This window comes from Podarcis melisellensis (assembly GCF_964234715.1).
Source record: "Podarcis melisellensis genome assembly, chromosome: 13".
Classification (NCBI taxonomy): Eukaryota; Metazoa; Chordata; class Lepidosauria; order Squamata; family Lacertidae; genus Podarcis; species Podarcis melisellensis.
Genome location: NC_138545.1, coordinates 5,752,972 through 5,772,158, shown reverse-complemented (window position 1 = coordinate 5,772,158; position 19,187 = coordinate 5,752,972). Strand labels below are relative to the sequence as shown.

At 48.9% G+C, this 19,187-nt stretch overlaps 5 protein-coding genes and 1 pseudogene across 7 annotated transcripts in view; 2 read left to right on the top strand and 4 right to left on the bottom strand.

Moving 5' to 3' along the window:
• Positions 1-202: 202 nt before the first annotated feature.
• On the bottom strand, positions 203-3,840 carry LOC309353938 (histone H4). The gene is made up of 2 exons (XM_081883549.1): positions 3,305-3,840; positions 203-1,060 (listed from the first exon to the last, which is right to left on the bottom strand). Exon 1 carries the CDS (start codon positions 3,814-3,816, stop codon positions 3,505-3,507), a length of 312 nt encoding a protein of 103 aa, XP_081739675.1. The 5' UTR covers positions 3,817-3,840; the 3' UTR covers positions 203-1,060; positions 3,305-3,504.
• A 643-nt stretch (positions 3,841-4,483) lies between these two features.
• On the top strand, positions 4,484-5,798 carry LOC309354671 (histone H2A pseudogene; annotated as a pseudogene). The gene has a single exon. The product of its transcript is annotated as a histone H2A pseudogene (transcript).
• A 177-nt stretch (positions 5,799-5,975) lies between these two features.
• Positions 5,976-6,352, bottom strand: LOC309353937 (histone H4; the record flags this gene model as incomplete). Its single annotated transcript, XM_081883548.1, has 1 exon — positions 5,976-6,352. The coding sequence occupies one exon, from the start codon at positions 6,350-6,352 to the stop codon at positions 6,041-6,043; it is 312 nt and encodes a 103-aa protein (XP_081739674.1). The 3' UTR covers positions 5,976-6,040.
• A 378-nt stretch (positions 6,353-6,730) lies between these two features.
• LOC309353935 (histone H3.2) lies at positions 6,731-7,397 on the top strand. The gene has a single exon (XM_081883547.1). It carries the CDS (start codon positions 6,755-6,757, stop codon positions 7,163-7,165), a length of 411 nt encoding a protein of 136 aa, XP_081739673.1. The 5' UTR covers positions 6,731-6,754; the 3' UTR covers positions 7,166-7,397.
• Positions 7,398-7,719: 322 nt separating this feature from the next.
• LOC309354664 (histone H1.2-like) lies at positions 7,720-9,430 on the bottom strand. The gene has a single exon (XM_081884931.1). The coding sequence runs from the start codon at positions 8,590-8,592 to the stop codon at positions 7,924-7,926; it is 669 nt and encodes a 222-aa protein (XP_081741057.1). The 5' UTR covers positions 8,593-9,430; the 3' UTR covers positions 7,720-7,923.
• A 7,195-nt stretch (positions 9,431-16,625) lies between these two features.
• Positions 16,626-19,187, bottom strand: part of PER1 (period circadian regulator 1) — a 34,470-nt gene continuing 31,908 nt past the window's right edge. For both annotated transcript variants that reach the window (XM_081886713.1, XM_081886712.1), the window contains 3 exons: positions 18,353-18,545; positions 17,774-17,924; positions 16,626-17,443 (listed from right to left, as the gene is read on the bottom strand). In XM_081886713.1, coding sequence (XP_081742839.1) covers positions 17,192-17,443; positions 17,774-17,924; positions 18,353-18,545 — 596 coding nt within the window. In that variant the 3' untranslated portion in view covers positions 16,626-17,191. The remainder of the gene's footprint in view (positions 17,444-17,773; positions 17,925-18,352; positions 18,546-19,187) is intronic.

The following is a 19,187-nucleotide window of genomic DNA, read 5'->3' as shown; positions in this document are numbered from 1 at the left end:
AGTACGGACCTCCAGAACGAATTAAGTACTTAACCTGAGGTACCACTGTATATGATTTTGAAATAGATTTTTGTCCTTGTTTCTTTTCTTTAGGTATATAAAGGTAATGGGACCCCTCCCTGACCATTAGGTCCAGTCGTGGCCGACTCTGGGGTTGCGGCGCTCATTTCGCTTTATCGGCCGAGGGAGCCGGCGTACAGCTTCCGGGTCATGTGGCCAGCAGGACAAAGCCGCTTCTGGCGAACCAGAGCAGCGCACGGAAACACCGTTTACCTTCCTGTCGGGGAGCGGTCCCTATTTATCTACTTGCACTTTGCGGTGCTTTCGAACTGCTAGGTTGACAGGAGCTGGGACTGAACAACAGGTATATAAACTTTGTATATAAACTTTGTATACATGCTGAAAATTATATTATAATAAGCCTTGCGATATAATATGACAATGTTTACCGATGTAGCATAAGAATGTTAATAAATAAATAAAACTATTTTAAAAATACAGGATTCAACACCATCCCCTGTAGGCTATGGGCAGCTGTTGCTTACGACCCCTGGGGCGGGGGTAGCTTGGGGGTTGGCAAAAATGGAGTTGAAAATAAATGTGAGGATTAGAAACAGGTCATCTTTATTTGTTTACTTATTTAGAGTATTTGTCCCCTGTTCTTCAGCCAAAAAAGGCTCCCAGAGTGGCTTATATGAATCAAAACAAGGCATTTGCTACCTGCATGCTTCCATTCTATTAAATAAGCAATCAGACCCATTTTTTAAAAAAAAATCACACAACACACAAGGAAAAAGGAACAAGGAGGGAAGAGGAGAATAAACTCAGGCACCAATTTCTAGACAGTTGTTCCCATATTGGCCTGTTGTTGGCATCTGTCTGCCTTGGGAGAAGATGGAGGAGAGCACTATTGGTGGTGAAATCAAACTGTTTGAAGGTTGCAGTGCCTGCTGTGGCTGTAAGGACAATACGGGAGAGACATGTTTTGTTGCTGCAGATGAAGGCATCCAGTTTTGCAGGTGCAGATGTGCAATGGCGTTTCTTCTCACTGCAGTCATTCCTAATAATAATAATAATAATAATTTATTATTTATACCCCGCCCATCTGGCTGGGTTTCCCCAGTCACTCTGGGCGGCTTCCAACAAAACACTAAAATACAATAACCTACTAAACATTAAAAGCTTCCCTAAACATTCCTTCTGTGGTCACTGCTATGGATGCACAACAAGACTATCTCCAGACCCAGTGGTTGTCTGCAAGGGATTCCCACACAGCGGGGTTGATATCGCCAATCTTCATGTCAACCTTGCAGACATCTTTGTAACGCAGAGTTGGTCTGCCAATGGACTGGGTGCCTGAAGCCAGCTCCCCATAGAGCATATTCTTGGGGATCCTGCCCTCTTTAGTTCTGTGGACATCACCAAGCCAGCATAGAAGTCACTGAGACGTTGTTGTTGTTTAGTCGTTCAGTCATGCCCGACTCTTCGTGACCCCCTGGACCAGAGCACGCCAGGCCCTCCTGTCTTCCACTGCCTCCCGCAGTTTGGCAAGACTCATGTTTGTAGCTTCGAGAACACTGTCCCACCATCTCGTCCTCCGTCTTCCCCTTCTCCTTGTGCCCTCCATCTTTCCCAACATCAGGGTCTTTTCCAGGGAGTCTTCTCTTCTCATGAGGTGGCCAAAGTCTTGGAGCCTCAGCTTCAGGATCTGTCCTTCCAGTGAGCGCTCAGGGCTGATTTCCTTCAGAATGGAGAGGTCTGATCTTCTTGCAGTCCATGGGACTCTCAAGAGTCTCCTCCAGCACCAGACATTAAACTGAAAATAAAATAAATAAAAGTCACTGAGACAGGAGTGCGACCATGCTGGGATTGTGGGCTTGGGAGAGCATATCTTTGAGACTCTCTTCTCCCATGCGATGGCCAAAATCCTCCTGACCAGCAGGCATAGTTCGAGGGCAGTAGCTGGGGCCTTAGGCTAAGTGGATGTAATGATCTCTGCTTCCTATCTCTGCCTACTGAGGTATCTTGATGAAATGGCTGCCCCTTAATGGCATTTGAGGGAGAGGAGTCCTGATGCAGCTGGCCTGTCGCTGCAGAGCCAATCGAGTGAGCTCTGCTCCTCAGTTTTCCCAGTGCTGGAATGGCGGCCTTCATTATTCTGTTTCCAGGAGCTAAGCTAGCCATTTCATAGAATCACAGAATCGTAGATTTGGAAGGAATGATAATGATAATAATAATGATAATAATGATAATAATGATAATAATGATAATAATAATAATAATTTATTTATACCCTGCCCATCTAGCTGGGTTTTCCCAGCCACTCTGGGTGGCTCCCAACAGAATATTAAAATACAATAATTAAACATTAAAAGCTGCCTTCAGATGTCTTCTAACAGTCTGGTAGTTCTTTTTCTCTTTGACAACTGGAACCCCCGAGAGTCATCTAGTCTGACCCCCTGCAATGCTGGAATCTCAGCTAGATCATTCCTGACATATGGTCATCCAACCTCTGCTTAAAAACCTCCATAGATGTTCTTTAGGGGGAACCTTATTGGTTATTTCCGGAATCAGCATTCTGATTGGCTAGGGCGATCAAGCCACGTCTTCATTGGCGAGCGAGTTCCATTCTCATCCAATCAGCGCCGTCTCTCGGAAGCTAAAGGTGAGTACAGTGTATAGAAAGCAAGGTTTGGCTGCAAGCATCTCACGTTTTCCTTTGAGCAGCGAAACCCCCCTGCAAGGCTCTTTTATGAACACCAATTTCCCAAGAGTTTGCTGCGCTTCCAAGGCTGCCTTTAAGAAATGCACGTTCTTGCACCCGAAACGTGTAGTAAGGCAAGGGGTTTCTTTTCACCAGCAACGTTGCGGAGTAGAGCTCTGGAAACAGGAGCTGCCTGCCGCAATGCAGCTTTGGAGCAAGGTGGGGTGTTAATAGCAGAGGAAGGTAAACCCCGGGCTCGCTCCAAAAAGCTGATCCCGGAATAGTGGAGCCGGCAGCTACGTAGGTCGCAAAGTGTAGAAATCACCTGTTTCCCCACCCTTCACCCACCTAGCAACACTTTGTACCTTTTAGACACGCTATTGGCTTCTAAAGTTTGGGGAAAGAGACAAAGTTGTTAATATCAATATGAAGACAACGCAGCCAGTCTTGTAGTCTCGGTATTTTTGCTGCCCTCCTAGCCCGTTTTTAGGTTAGTGCTCTCTGCCAGATCACCATTTTTCTACGTTTCCCACGTCTACCTACCAGTATTGCTGCTGCTGTTAATGACAATTATCCCAGCATTTATTTAAATCGCCTCGCCGCATTACTGGGCAAGTCTGGCACGATCCCACGCATTTACTGCGCTTTCCAAAGTAGTTCATATAAACTTCCGATAACCAAGGTTACCTAAGCAAAAAAAACGCTTTTAGCAACCCAAATTGTGCCAGCTCTTTTCATGAAAAGGTGGGCGGCCCTTAAAAGGGCCTTTGAGCTCGTTTGTAATAGTTTTGGTATCCCGATTAGCCACCAAAGCCGTACAGAGTGCGGCCCTGGCGCTTCAGAGCGTACACGACATCCATGGCGGTCACAGTCTTCCTCTTGGCATGCTCAGTGTAAGTCACGGCATCTCGGATTACATTCTCCAGAAAGACCTTCAGGACGCCGCGTGTCTCCTCGTAGATCAAGCCCGAGATGCGCTTGACTCCGCCACGGCGAGCCAGGCGGCGGATTGCAGGCTTCGTGATGCCCTGGATATTGTCACGAAGCACCTTGCGATGCCTCTTGGCGCCTCCCTTGCCCAAGCCTTTCCCGCCTTTCCCACGACCAGACATGGTAACAAAGACAACACTATGTGCTCTTCAAGAAAGAAGTAAGCGAAGAGTAGCGCAGCTGCTTCTTTTATACAGCAAGATCCGACCAGAGGGAAGACTGAAGAGGGACATGTTAGCCTTTGACTGAGCCACGCCCCCTTTCCAAACTCCATAACGCTATAGGCTATACTTTTCACCAATCAGGTTCTGGGCATTTTAAAATCGCCAATCAAAACCGAACTATCTCCTCAAACAGATATGTGCCTTTGATTTGAGGAGGATAGTGCAGCCAGGAGAGTTATAGACACGTTTCATAATTTACAAATTACAAAGTCCGGTGATACTAAGTACTGGTACAGTACTGTAATCTGGAAAGGGCGCAGAACAGAATGGAAAAACAAAATAGTAGCGTAGAGGCGGGGAAAAGAGTAAAACAGAACCTGAAAACTCTTATCCTAACATTTGCAAAATTGTGAGGAGCAGGAATTAGAAAAGCATACTGTAAATTTCAGAGATTTATGTCGCATTAGAATTATAAAATGGTAGAGTTGGAAGGGATCCCAATGGTCATCTAATCGATCTGGCGTCTTTCATTGCATGTTTCTTGTAAACCACTCCCTTAGCCCACAATTAAATGAGGATAAGATCAGCCTGAGTCTATACATTTAAAAAATAACAATAAGGCATTAGGTGCTGCCTCGGTGAAGGACGTTCTGGTCTCCTCTTACGCTATTAGCTTTCGCTCCTGTGGCAGAAGTACAAGGAGACATGTCTTTCCCAATACAGTATTTACACGCGTGCAGAGACAAAAGAGAATGTAGTTTGCTTGTTTGACTTTAATTTCATATTGTGCTCTGAATGTAAGTACAGGTCATAGTTTGTCGCGTTAAGAAAAAACACCAATCAGTTATTCCTTTTCTTTTTTTAACACAATCTAATATGGTCACCATCGTTAATTTCTCAGACGGAAGAGCAATGACGTAACCCCCCTTCTTTTTGAAAGCGGAACATGGAAATATAAACTCCTCCCATGTGACATTTCTATTGGCTTGCGCAAGCATATGCGTAATTTAAATGTAACTTTCTGGTTGGTTGCAAGAAGACACATTCTCATTGGGTGCTAAGCACGTCCTAGCTCTCTTTCACCCAATCAGATTTGAGAGAAAGAATCCATCGGGAGTAAATAAATAGGCGGCTTGCAAGATTGTGTTTCTCATTCTGCTCTTCGTTGTTGTAGTTCTTGGTGGAATTCGCTGTACGATGTCTGACCGTGGAAAGCAGGGCGGCAAAGCCAAGGGCAAGGCGAGGTCCCGCTCGTCCAGGGCGGGCTTGCAGTTCCCTGTGGGTCGAGTGCACCGCCTGCTTCGCAAAGGGCACTACGCGAAGCGCGTGGGAGCCGGAGCCCCTGTCTACACGGCGGCGGTGCTGGAGTACCTGACCGCCGAGATCCTGGAGCTGGCCGGCGACGCGGCGCGGGACAACATGAAGGCGCGCATCATCCCGCGGCACCTGCAGCTGGCCATCCGCAACGACCAGGAGCTGAGCAAGCTGCTGGCCAAAGGCACCGTCCCCCAGGGCGGCGTCCTGCCCAAGATCACAAAGTGAAGGCCCAGGAAAAATCAGACCGCGGCGTCTGGACTTCACAAAGGCTCTTTTCAGAGCCGTCCACCCTGTCATAAGAGAGCTGAGTCTATATTGCTGAAAGTTTCAGACTGGATTTCTGAGAAGGCTATATTGTGAATTTATAAGCACTGCACTCGCTGCTGCCATCTTAAAAACCTGCACGCCCCCCAAACAATTCTGGCTAAGCCCATGCGCTCGGTCTGCCTTCCCGTTCCCATTATCCATTTTACCTTCCAAGGATCTCAAGGTTGATAACACATGTACGCGCCTATGTTTAAATACAGGCGCTATTGTAAAGCAGTGGTTCTCAAAGGGCGTTACTAGTATGGCAAGCGAATGAGAATGTAGCGGGAAGATCGGAGAAACGAACATTTAAACATTTCAGCGTAGTATATAGTATGCCACACACACAAAATATTTATGGAATATGTAGAGATTTCCTACCCAAATATTTCTTAGGTGTGGCCCAGTTTACCGGTAGTTTGAAAACCACTGTCTAAAGTTTTGGATTAAGTCTATCCATAACAGAGAAAATAAGGTAAAGTATAGAACTCTTTTCATGAAAAGGTGGGTGGCCCTTAAAAGGGCCTTTGGCTTTAAGTTGCAGCCTTGGTATCTAGAATTAGCCACCAAAGCCGTACAGAGTACGACCCTGGCGCTTCAGAGCGTACACAACATCCATAGCGGTCACGGTCTTCCTTTTGGCATGCTCGGTGTAAGTCACGGCGTCGCGGATGACATTTTCCAGAAAAACCTTCAGGACGCCACGGGTCTCCTCGTAGATCAAGCCCGAAATACGCTTGACTCCGCCACGGCGAGCCAGGCGGCGGATTGCAGGCTTCGTGATGCCTTGGATATTGTCTCGGAGCACTTTGCGATGTCTCTTGGCGCCTCCCTTGCCCAATCCTTTACCGCCTTTCCCACGACCAGACATACTTGCTGAGCAATCTTCGAATCACGACACAAGAAACAAAATGCAGCATAAGGGAGGGCTCCTCTCCTTATATAGAGAAATGTCCGACCAGAATGAAAACCTCGACATACTTTTGTGCGTTGCAGAACTCTGTCTCAATTTCGTCCAATCAAATGCACTCCTTTTGCAGCTGCTCAATGAGAGTCCTGGCGGGGAAAAAAACACACCAGGCTGTGGCCCCGCCCCACTTTGCCCTCTTGCGTGATCTTGTCTAGCCAATTGCTGTTCAGCCCAGGAAATTCAAACTTTCCAACTGACAATAGTTAGTCTTCAGCCAATCAAGACTGCGAGAGCCGTCTATAAATAACCAGCAACCGGGCTCTTTGTCTCATTTGCTGAAGAAAGTCCTTTGCTTCGTTTGCCATGGCTCGTACCAAGCAGACCGCTCGCAAGTCCACCGGCGGGAAGGCGCCTCGGAAGCAGCTGGCGACCAAAGCTGCCCGGAAGAGCGCGCCGGCCACCGGGGGCGTGAAGAAGCCTCACCGCTACCGCCCTGGGACTGTCGCCTTGCGAGAGATCCGTCGCTACCAGAAGTCGACCGAGCTGCTGATTCGCAAGCTGCCCTTCCAGCGTCTGGTGCGGGAGATCGCGCAAGATTTCAAGACTGACCTGCGCTTCCAGAGCTCTGCGGTGATGGCCCTTCAGGAGGCGAGCGAGGCTTACCTGGTGGGTCTTTTCGAAGATACCAACCTGTGCGCCATTCATGCCAAGCGGGTCACCATCATGCCCAAAGACATCCAGCTGGCTCGCCGCATCCGCGGAGAAAGAGCTTAAGATATTGGTTGTCAAAGTAGGGGCCTCCTACGTTCAAAAACCCAAAGGCTCTTTTAAGAGCCACCACATAATCTTAAAAAGCTGTTAATTACTACAATATTATGTTCAATTGCCAGTTCGGTATTGTGCATTAAGCACCAGTTGCTGAGAATGTTAAAGTGGACACGGTGGCGTGGTACTTCTGTGCAGTTTACAGGCGTCTCACATGGATCTTGCCCCTTCGACTTTTCCCCCCGTTTTAGCAGGCCCTGGGGTAGCTAGCATTCTTTCACTAAGGGAAAGCAAATCCATTTTTACCCGCCCCCTCCCGCCTAAAAATAGTATCATGGAAGCAGCCACTTGCTTTCTCCACGCCCACCCTATTGCCACGTGGTCTCCCCGCCCCCCTCCCCCCGTAAAACAAAGTTGCAGGAACATTAATGTCAAGTGACTTGGCACGGATAAAAAAGCGGGGGGGGGGGAGAGCAACAGGATACCCGATTAAAAGGAAAGCCCAGAATTGCAGCACTAAGGTTACTACTAGCACACACATGTGCTCAGCGGGGTCCGGTATGGTTTCGAATTGGAAGGGGAACTGTGCAAGGGATTGGACCCACTACGATTCTACAACTGCGGCACTTGCATGACATGATCGAAGCACCTCACATGGGCAAGGGAAATTCAGCACTTTCTTTGAATTTGTGGGTGGCTCTTAAAAGAGCCTTTGGGGTTAACGAGGAGCGCTGCTGCCTCTCGCGCAAGCCGAGCGGGTGTCCTTCCTACTTCTTTTTCGGCGCCGCCTTCTTGGGCTTGGCGACTTTCGCCTTGGGGGTCTTGGGCTTCGCTTTGGGCTTGGCTGCCTTCGCCTTGGCGGGGCTCTTGGCGGCCTTCTTGCTTTTGGCCGCCGCCGCCGCCTTGGGCTTCTTGGGGCTCTTGGCGGCCTTCCTGGCGCCTGCCGCGGGCTTCTTGGCCGGCTTCTTGACGCCCTTCTTGGTGGCGGCTGCCTTCTTCACCTTCTTGGCGGCGCTGGCCGGCTTCTTGGCCGCGGGCTTTTTGCTTTTCGCGGCCGCCGCCGCCGGCTTCTTCTTGGGCGCCTTGTCCTTGCTGTCCGCCTGCTTCTTGTTGAGCTTGAAGGAGCCCGAGGCGCCCGTGCCCTTGGTCTGCAGCAGGATCCCCCGGGTCACCAGGCTCTTCAGGCCCAGCTTGATGCGGCTGTTGTTCCGCTCCACATCGTAGCCGGCGGCCGCCAGCGACTTCTTCAGCGCGGCTAGGGAGACGCCGCCGCGCTCCTTGGACGCCGTCACCGCCTGGGTCAGCAGCTCCGTCACGCTGGGGCTCGAGGCCTTGCGGGACTTCGGGGCGGCGGCCGCCGCCTTCTTGGCCTTCTTCGCGGGAGCCTTGACAGCCGGCAGCGCGGCGACGGGCGCGGCGGGAACCTCTTCAGTCATCCTGATGCGAAACTATACCGCCCCCCGAGCACACCGTCGAGTCACCAAGGCAGAAGCTGAATGGACGCGGCGGCGGCGCTGCCTCGTATTTATAGGGGAGGAGCTGCGCGCTGATTGGTGCGTTCCGAGCACGGCGCTTTGACAGCCAGACCTGGGCTCCTGGTCCGGGCAACTTTTGTGTTTCTTAACCCGCACAAAAGACTCGATTACTCCGAGTCCCGTCCGCGGATCCTTCCCGTTCCAGGCTGGATCGATGGGGAGGATGCGGGCTTTCGGACACCCGGTTTTCACGCTCCGGGGTGGCAGGGCTCCTCCGGAAAAGAGCGGGGAACGCAGCCTCGGCTCGCTCTCCCGGCCTGAAAATTTGCAAACTTTTGCTTTTCGACGAAAATAGCAAATGCTGCTTTTAAGAAGCGGGCGCCGGAGGTCCGGCATAAGGTAGCCCGGGGGGTCTGCACCCGGGCGGTGAAGAAAGGGAGGCTTTTCGGCCGGGAACTTCGCGGCAACCGCTTCTTTCATCGAGTCAAGTAACACATCTGACAACGAGCTTCGGGTTAAATTGCTATAAGGCACGATTGCAGTGCCGGCCCCAGAAAATGAGCGACGGAGTGATGGGAAGAAATTGGGATTATTTGAAGAGGGCCGGTTTGGACGGATCAGTAAAAAAAAAATTGCACTTGGGTTTTTAAACAATGGGACTTTATTTAACACCTTTCTGAAAGTCACCCGCATTTGTCTCTCTTTGATGCTCCCTGGGCAAAGAGATCGGAGGATGTCAGCCTATGGAGCTTATCATTTCTGTCTTCAGATTAATTTCAGCAAATAAATCTAGATGTCGCCGAAAGTTCAACACGGGGGTCTCTTTTGGGGAATAGGCGAGGGGTAATGTACCCTAAGTGCAATCCACTGGGAGTTGGTTGTAGTTAATCTCTACTTGTGTGTTTACCAGTAATGCAACTCTCTATTGGCTAGACAATGCAGGTCTTTTAGCAACTTGAAAACGTAACCTGTGGCATGATTCTCAGCAGATCTGTACACGCAAATATTGTAATCAGGCCATGGAGTGCAAGTAGTGCCTGTGTGTGATACCTCTGTGCCAGGTTCAGAAGTGTGCAAGTTCAAGTGTATCTGAAGAAGTGTGCATGCACACGAAAGCTCATACCAAGAACTAACATAGTTGGTCTTTAAGGTGCTACTGGAAGGAATTTTTTTGTTTTGACTATGGCAGACCAACACGGCTACCTATCTGTTACCAAGTAACTGAAAGAACAGATTAGCTTCACGCAACCGATGAAGAAGACTCTACGACAGGTGCCACAATGAATCTATCAGTTGTTGAAGGTGCCACAGGAATGGATGCATTTGTGTGATTGCTGTCACAGGAAGCACACACACAAAAATCCCTATGGAATGTGTTGCCTAACTGGCGTGTGTGGAAAAGCCACCACTCATACGTGTATACTCAGTAGTGAATCTTAGTCAGAATTGGGACTTACTCCCAAGTCAATCTGTGTAAGATTTCGTTCTCAGTCAGTTCTGATTGCTTTAAAAACCACACCAAAGATCATAGCAAAAAAAGGGGGGCACACTCAGTTAGGATTTCACAAACAAATCCGAGATTCATAATACAAATGAGGTTTTCTTGTTTTTAAAAGATCTTAATACGATACCTCTAGAATCTATTCAGAGTGGTGGACTTTCTTTTTTTCTAGTAAAGAAAGCTGTCTTACAGATCATGTGTTTTATCAGTATCTGCTAGCAAATCAATAATCCTGACAGGATCTGTTATTCCAGAGAGATTTCTAAGTAGTAGTATCATAAATAAATCTCTTTTAGGGTCCTTATTTAACGGGCAGTATAAGAAGAATGCCCATTATAATCTGCAGGGTTTTGCTTGCGTACATTGTTGATTTATTTGATGTTCCTAATCTACCTTCTACAGGGTTTGGGAACTGGGTTTGTTAAATTACCTTCTCAGAGGAGCAAAAGTAAGTTAATCAAAATACACCTGGGACTCTAGGATGCTTTTTATTAACACAATATTGTGATGGAACAGAAGTCTGCTGGATGATTCACCTATTCTTCTCTTAGTGCCTTACAGTATTCTTCTTGGTATCCTCAAATTCTACAGCAACAAAAGGTTATTGTTATTATTTCTAGTGAATGTTCACAGGCATGTAGGCAAACCAATCCATATTGCAACTGTGTCCAAACTGGTTGTCTGGCAACTCTTCTTAAAATAGCTGTTATGTGAAGCATTTTGGACCTGATTAAATGTAGCGTCACTTCAGCACATAGCATAGTGCTTGATGACGTGGTAAAACGTTGGGTCAAAAAGGATTCAGGATTATTCCCAGATCTTCAGATATCTACGCTTCAGAGACATACATTTTGCCAGTATGGTATTTCTTTTTTTACTCATCAGACCAGGACCATGGACGGGCAGTTTCAAATCTCAGCCTTCAAGTTCCCTGCATGACCTTAGGCCAATCACTCTCTGGCCCACTTTACAGGGTTGGTGTAAGTATAAAATTGGGGGGGGGGGTAATGATGATGGAGAGATCATTTATGCCACACTGGGATGGTTTAAAAGGTAGTACAGTGGTACCTCGGGTTTCATACGCTTCAGGTTACAGACTCCGCTAACCCAGAAATAGTACCTCGGGTTAAGAACTTTGCTTCAGGATGAGAACAGAAATCGTGCTCCAGCGGCAGCAGGAGGCCCCATTAGCTAAAGTGGTGCTTCGGGTTAAGAACAGTTTCAGGTTAAGAACGGACCTCCGGAACAAATTAAGTACTTAACCCCAGGTACCACTGTAATAAGAGCATTTTAAGTTGGAACTTCTAAAGTCCCTTCCTTGCCCCCAGACAAGTTTTAAGATCAGATGTGCTGATCTTGAAGCTGTTGTGGAACAATAGACTAAGAAATCAATCAAAAACTTTTTCACTTGTTCTACAGCAAAGCCGTCCATGGCAACACAGGCGGCATTAAGGAATCGACAGAAGCACCTGAAGCTTCAAGGTGTGGGGTTCCCTTTGCGCATGAAGTCCCAGGTTGTTTCATCAGTCTATGACTCTGAGCCACAGGTGTGAGAAAAGCATGCAGCTAATACTATCGGCATATAATATATTGGTTTTGTTATCTTCAAGAGAAGATGGGAGGGCAGGAATGAAAGCCCTTTTTGATTATGTGATTCGTGTGGAGACAGAAAAGGCATTCCTACCTCCTCCAGCTCTTCAGATTTTGTTAGTTCCCAACTGCATGCACATGCACACACACACACACACACACACCTCTTACTCTGGAGCTTTCCAAGCTGTGTCTCGCAACACGTTAGTGCATGGGTAGGCAAACTAAGGCCCGGGGGCCGGATCCGACCCAATCGCCTTCTAAATCCGGCCTGCGGACGGTCTGGGAATCAGCGTGCTTTCCCATGAGTAGAATATGTCCTTTTATTTAAAATGCATCTCTGCGTTATTTGTGGGGCATGGGAATTTGTTCATTTCCCCCCAAAAAATATAGTCCGGCCCCCCCACAAGGTCTGTGGGACAGTGGACCGACCCCCTGCTGGAAAAGTTTGCTGACCCCGGCGTTAGGGTGTTGGCTGCAGTTTGTAGATGAGTCAGAAGAACGCTCTCTGCGTTCCTTCAGGGGCTGGAAAGGAGTTACGGTTTTGAATTCTGATGCTGGAGGAGACTCTTGAGAGTCCCGCGGACTACAAGAAGATCAAACCTCTCCATTCTGAAGGAAATCAGCCCTGAGTGCTCACTGGAAGGACGGATCCTGAGGCTGAGGCTCCAATACTTTGGCCACCTCATGAGAAGAGAAGACTCCCTGGGAAAGACCCTGATGCTGGGAAAGATGGAGGGCACATGGAGAAGGCGATGATGGAGGACAAGATGGTTGGACAGTGTTCTCGAAGCTACCAGCATGAGTTTGACCAAACTGCGGGAGGCAGTGGAAGACAGGAGTGCCTGGTGTGCTCTGGTCCAGGGGGTCACAAAGAGTCGGACAAGACTAAACGACTAAACAACAACCACAACCTCCGGATTGCTAGTAAAGCTGAATTACTGTGTTGCGAAATGATGCACGTCTGAAAAGTGTGTCACCAACATGAAAAGTTTGGAAAGCTCTGCCCTACTCTTTAAGCAGCCTTTACCAAACAGATTTGGACTTCCAAGTCCCATCAGCCCCAGCCAGCGGGACCATATGATGGGATGGGAGCTGTAGTCCAACACATCAGGAGGCTTAGATAAATTCCTGGAGGCACAAGGGCTATTGATGGCTGCTAGTCAAAATGGCTATGCTCTGCCTTCAATGTTTCTGAATACCAGTTGCTGGAAACTACAGGACAGGAGAGGGCTCTTGGGGTCAAATCCTGCTTGCAGGTTTCCTGTTAGGCATCTGGTTGGGTGCTGGACTAGCTGGGCCACCGGCCTGATCCAGTAGACTCCTCACGTTCTTCAGGAAAGGAACAGGTTGGTTTCTGCTCTACGGGAAAACAATAGTTTGAGACCACCTAGGAGCTGGTCTCATGTCTAAGTTGGATACTGACAGAGCATGTGCAAGTGTATTGCAAAGGAAGACCCTGTTCACTAGGCCAAAAACAGAGCTCCCAGCAGAATATTAAAAATGCGATAAAACATCAAACATTAAAAACTTCCCTAAACAGGGCTGCCTTCAGATATCTTCTAAAAGTCAGGTAGTTGTTTATTTCCTTGACATCTGATGGGAGGGCATTCCACAGGGCGGGTGCCACCACCGAGAAGGCCCTCTGCCTGGTTCCCTGTAGCTTCGCTTCTCGCAGGGAGGGAACCACCAGCAGGCCCTTGGAGCTGGACCTCAGTGTCCAGGCTGAACAATGGGGGTGGAGATTTTTGTTACGTTTTAAGGTATTGCAAAACTATGTTCCCAAATTCCCAATCCCATTCTCTCAGTATTACGGTGGTAAGAGACAGAGCGATAGGAAACGTGGAATGCTAGTATTAACATTCACAGGCCAACAGCAAGAGAAGGGATAATTCTGCAGATGTCAGCAGAGGCACTCCTTGTGAGTAAATAATCTTAACACAGTGATACACAATCCACCAACCCAGTCTACACCACCACTCAGTTTTGCAAACATTCCCTTCTCCAAAACATGCCTGGGACACTGCGTGAAAAAACAAAAGTGCCTTTATTTGGGTACAGACTCAAGATTCACAGATATTGCACCACAAACCATTGGTAGAGATACGCCGTTGTTCTTTGGGGGTCACAGTAGGGGACAGAGGAGCTGATACTTTTATGTCCCCGTCTCCGCCTGTGTCACAGCTTTGTGCAAATTGCCCTTCCCCTTGATAATGTACAGTTCATAGTGTTCAAAGCCAGAATCTCCCTGGGGTAGAATTCTCCCAGTTCTCCAGAGAGTAGGAAATATTAATCAGGAGGTCCCATTCCAAAAGAGAAAGCTTTAAAAACAATATTCTCTTAGCAGCACAATCCAATATACCCCTTCCCCACAAAAGGGGGGTAAATATTAAAGCTAACGAGTCCCAGATTTAGGAGGGTTTCCCATTGACCATGCAACAAAGAAACACACTGAGCAAAAGAGGTTTCTTCTCTCTGGCAGTCGTGGGGGGAAATAGTTAATTCTAAGCAAGGAACGTTGAAGACTTTGAGGCTCCTGCCTTTTGGCTTGGTCAGAGGGAGATTTGCAGAAGGGAAAATCAGATACAAGCAGTGAACAAGTGTTTGTCGTTCAAGTAAATGTTTGCAACCTCGAAAAAGCGATGTGATTAAAATACTTCCATCATCGGTGCACTTCCAACCAGTTCTGTATTTTGAAGAGCTTTAAAGGGAGAAGTTCACATCTCAAGGGATGAAATGTCCAAAGGCCAATGCGGTCGGAGTCACTGCCAGCCCTTTGCAAGGCACTAACTGGTATCTGCCTGGTCTGAAGAGATTTTGTGGAAAGCAAAAGGACACGTTCTGCTAACCTCTGAAACACCAGAAAATGCTAGTTTTCTACAATAGCCACTTTTGGTTGTGTGTGTTGTATTTACAGACATTGGGCTTTCTGGAAATGCAATTTTCTCTTGCAGTAAGAAAAGGCTGTCTTTGCCTTCTGCAAAATGGCTCATAGCATTCACCCATCATGAACCACACAAATTGCTTTCGGGTATCCAAAGATGCTCAGAACCAGGAAGATTTTACGACCAAAGAGATATTGCAAGCAGATTCAGGCATGCTGTTCTGACTCGGGGTCACAGGTGACACGTAAGGGTTACCCCCGTCTCTGGAAATCCAGCACACAGGTCATCTCCAGGGATTCACAAAGCCCAGAAGCTGCAAAACCAACACTTGTTGGGCAAATAGCAGAAAGGGGCGATGTGGTTTGCTCTTCGAAGCCAACAAAGGAGCATTATTGTTGGTCCCTTTGGGGCAAAGATAATCACTTTTCCAGTTCCACCCTGAGTGATCCTAAAACACACAGTAACATTCATTAAGGTCGAGGTGGGAGAGAGAATAATGGTCTTTTTAGAGGATTTCTGAAAGGACTGCTGGTGTGGAATACTTGCTGGTACAATAGCTTAGTTTACTGAGAAATAAACCCCAATGAGCTCAGTAGGATTAAATCCTACATATGTAAATAGAGGATTGCAACTTAAAAGTCACTCTGGCTACCCTAACAAGAATCCAATTACCGTATTTTCCCCTCTATAAGACGCCCCCATGTATAAGGCTATTTTGGGGGGCTCCGATTTAAGAAAATGGGAGATGTATCCATGTATAAGACGCCCCCAAATTTTTGACATTATTTTTTGGGGGAAACCTAGTCTTATACATGGAAAAATACAGTACGTTTCCTGGACTGGGGCATGGGAGGGGGGTGCGGTTGAAGACAGAGACTAGCAGCAATTAAAATCAAATGACGATTCCCACCCATTTGTGGGATTGTCAAGGAGAGGCACAACCCAACACTCTTGCCGGGGTCCCCGTTAAGGCTGGCTTGGCTTGCTGCCTTCCAATTAATAAAAACGGTAGGATGTTTTTGTCACCTGGCACTAAGTTTGGGGGCGAGACCCTTCCTCTCTTTGGAAACCTGGAAACCTCAGCAAGGCTTTGCCATATGCACAATTCATTCAAAGTCATTGGCTGGTTCAAAAAGGCAGACAAGGAAACTGAAAATTGCTTCATTATTATTTTTTTTCTTCAGACATGGATGCGAGCAGCATGGACTCGTGTGCCAAAGGTGGAACTTCTGTTAAGGGCTCTCGACCTGTCTCTGAAACACAATATGGCCATTGTGACACAGGACAGCTGAAGCACATTAGGAACTGAAAACAAGAAAATGAATGGGAGGGAGGGGAGAATCAAGTGTTGTCCCCGTGCTCCAAAAAACCCCCAAAACAGGCCGGTTTTCCATCCAGAGGCACAACCCAAAACGGCTTGCTAGTTCAGTCCAATTTCCTCACCTGTCCATGGGACAGTCCACAGAAAATCCCCGGACTTTCCCTGTTTTACTCTGGAAACAGGAGCAGGGTATATAAATAGTTCAATAAATAGGATGTGGAGAAGGAAGGGGAGGCAGGAGGAGGACTCAATGCACAGGTAGATCCAGGGTTTCTTTGGAAACACAAGAAATAAGGGGTGTGCTCTTTATGTCCCCCTCACTCACTCACAGCCCGCTGGGTGGCAAGGCTGCCAAAGATCAAGCAAAAAGAAGGGGTGGGGGTATATGTGTAGCGCAACGCTCTTTGGCCCATTTATTTCTTCCAGTTGACAAAACTGAGCTGTGCGAATATGGGAGATGACCTTGGCAAAGAGGCACCAGCAGGAGAGGAGCGTTGGCAGTTCGGCGGCGGCAGTGGGAAGATAGTGGTGACATTTTAGGGCGCTCTCTGCTGCTTCCACCCTGGGCTTTTGCTGAAGGGAGCTCTTGAAGGGTATTCAGAAGAAACCTCCCCTTTCTGGCCAGATCCCAACAAGGAGGCAACTGACTGTGGGGCACAGGGTGTGCGTCAACGATAATTCTCCGCAGGCCACCAACCTCTATCTCTTTCCTTTTCTCGGTTTTTTATTATTATTATTATTATCATTGGTACTGCACGAAGGCCCCTTCAAGAGCACAGCAGCAGATCAGTAAAAAAAGAAACACTTAACAACACCAACAGACAGTTCTGCAAAAATAAATACATAAAAACCCGGTCCCTCCCAGGCCCAACGTTGTGGGCTGTCTGTCTGTGTCCAAATCCTTAGTAAGGCAGCAAGGATTTGGGGCGGCTGGTCCGGCGGATAAAGGTCCAGAGGAACGTCTCATATCCCTGGAAGCAGGCCAGGCCAGGCGGCGCTTCCACACCTGAAGCAGCTGGTGCCTGGGCTCACAGTCCTGCAGCGTCCTCTTCTGTGAGCCACGCAGCCGTCCCACGGTCCCGAAAACACCCACAATGTGAGCTTCCTCTCCCTGTTGCCAGGGAGGTGGGGCTGCAGCGGCAGATCCTACAGGGACCTGCGGCCAGCACCTGCCTCTGAGCCCTGCTGCCCAGCAGCACCCTGCTCAGGGCAAGTAGGAGCGGCTCCCGATTTGGGGGAGAAAGGAGTCTGCGGCTTGCCAGCTCAGCCTGAGTCCTGTACCACTTCCGCGGCTGGAGTTGGCGGCGGCTGTTGTTGCTGCTGCTGTCCTCTCTCTGCCCCAGCCTCCTCTTCGTCCATGGCCATTTCGGGGGGCAAGGAGGGCAGGCACCCCTGTCCCGCGCTGCTGCCCTCCTCCATGGGCTCCAACATGCCGTTCAAGTCCATGTCTTGAATCTCGACGTCGTAGAGAGGGGCCACTTTGGAGGAAGGGTTGCTCCCGCAGTCCATGCAAGCCTGGGGTTCAAAGAGGGAAAAGGAAGACAGTGAGCAGCTGGCCAACACTCGATGGTCTGGGAGAGCCCCCTCATCTCACACGCAACGTCTAGGGACTTGTTCTCACTGCCCCGCAGACGTTCCCTTATGGGTTGCCATTATGGACACAATTATGAGGAATCTAGGCTGCTGTAGGAACAGAACCACTCAATCCCATCATTAGATGCACACACAAAGTTTGAGAACCCTCCTGCCTATAGAAAAGCAGCCAAGCTCGCTAAACGGCACACAGACACCGTTTCTGGTTTCTGCTCTGTTCACTCCAAACACACCGCCCGTCACACTCCTTACCGTGATGTTGATAGCCTTGGGCAAGTTCCCCTTCTGGACCCAGGAGTGAACTTCGGCCAGCTCCTTCTTCTGCTCCTCGGTGAACCGGGGCTGCCGCTTCTGCATCTGTTTCAACTTTTCCCTGTCCTCCTTCAGAACAGTTTCCAGGTCCCTGGCAAAGGGCAAGCGGACAAATGGGTCAGGAAAGGGGCGCAGTGGGCAGCGAGAGGGAGGGAAATGGAGCCCAAATCTTCCTGGCTATGAGGCCAGAATGAAGGGAAGTGGCCCCAGAGCCTTTTTTTTTTTTTTAAGAGACAGAGCAAGCTAAAATCTTCCCCTTAAAGCTTTAAGTCTCTTCTCCCACTGCTTCGGGTATTAAACCACCCATGAAAGCAAAAGCCAGCTCTCTTTCATTGGCACTGGCAACAACCCTGCCCCACTGAGCACCCTCCTCTGCTGGGGTGAAGGGATTCTGGGTCAAGAGACAACAAGCAGCACAAGGCCTGGAAGGGATGTGCCCACCCGAGGCAGTGGCAGCCTGGCAACCTCCATGGCAAGATGGGAAAGGGGATCTGCCTGGGAGCAGCTCAGCCTCCTCACCTGGCAGGGAGCTGGTAGGTCATCATGACCTTGTCGTCGGTGTTGGCCATCAGCAGCCAGATGGGGTCCTGCAGGACGTACTTGATGAAGTGCTCGTTGTCCTCCACCTCCGCCCGCTTCTTGCCCCGCAGGTCGTTCTCGGAGGAGTCGATGCTTCCAAAGTACTTGCTGGTGCCGCTGCTCTTGCTGCTCGCTGGGAGAGAAGAGGAGCCGGTCAAGACACAATCAGGAACCCCAAAAGGAGCGTCAGCACATGTGACCAATGCCACACGGGAGCTCTCAAACCCTCACGTTTGGGAAGTGCTAAGAATGTCGCCGTGCAAGGTGGAGGAGGCACCATTTTCTCCTTGGAGGACAAGGGCAGGGACCCAGAGAACCTGCTGCCTTCATGCTCAGCTCAACAGCCCTGCTCCTCCCACCCACCAGCACTGAAGGGCTGGCGCTCAGTGTCTGCTCTACTTGCAAAATGTCCCAAGTTCGACCCCTGGCATCTCCAGGGCTGGGAGAGACTCCCTGCCTGAAACCCTGGACAGCCATAGTTGCCCATCAGTGGAAGCAGCAGTCAGCTAGACAGACCAATGGCCAGACATGGTATAAGGCAGGTTCCTGTGCTGAGGACTTCCCAATAGCATATACTGTATTTTTTGCTCTATAAGACTCACTTTTTCCCTCCTAAAAAGTAAGGGGAAATGTGTGTGCATCTTACGGAGTGAATGCAGGCTGCGCAGCTATCCCAGAAGCCAGAACAGCAAGAGGGATTGCTGCTTTCACTGCGCAGCGATCCCTCTTGCTGTTCTGGCTTCTGACATTCAGAATATTTTTTTTCTTGTTTTCC

Coding starts and splice junctions, on each gene's coding strand:
- LOC309354664 (XM_081884931.1), bottom strand. CDS start 8,592: ATGACTGAAGAGGTTCCCGCCGCGCCCGTCGCCGCGCTGCCGGCTGTC.
- LOC309353938 (XM_081883549.1), bottom strand. CDS start 3,816: ATGTCTGGTCGTGGGAAAGGCGGGAAAGGCTTGGGCAAGGGAGGCGCC.
- LOC309353935 (XM_081883547.1), top strand. CDS start 6,755: ATGGCTCGTACCAAGCAGACCGCTCGCAAGTCCACCGGCGGGAAGGCG.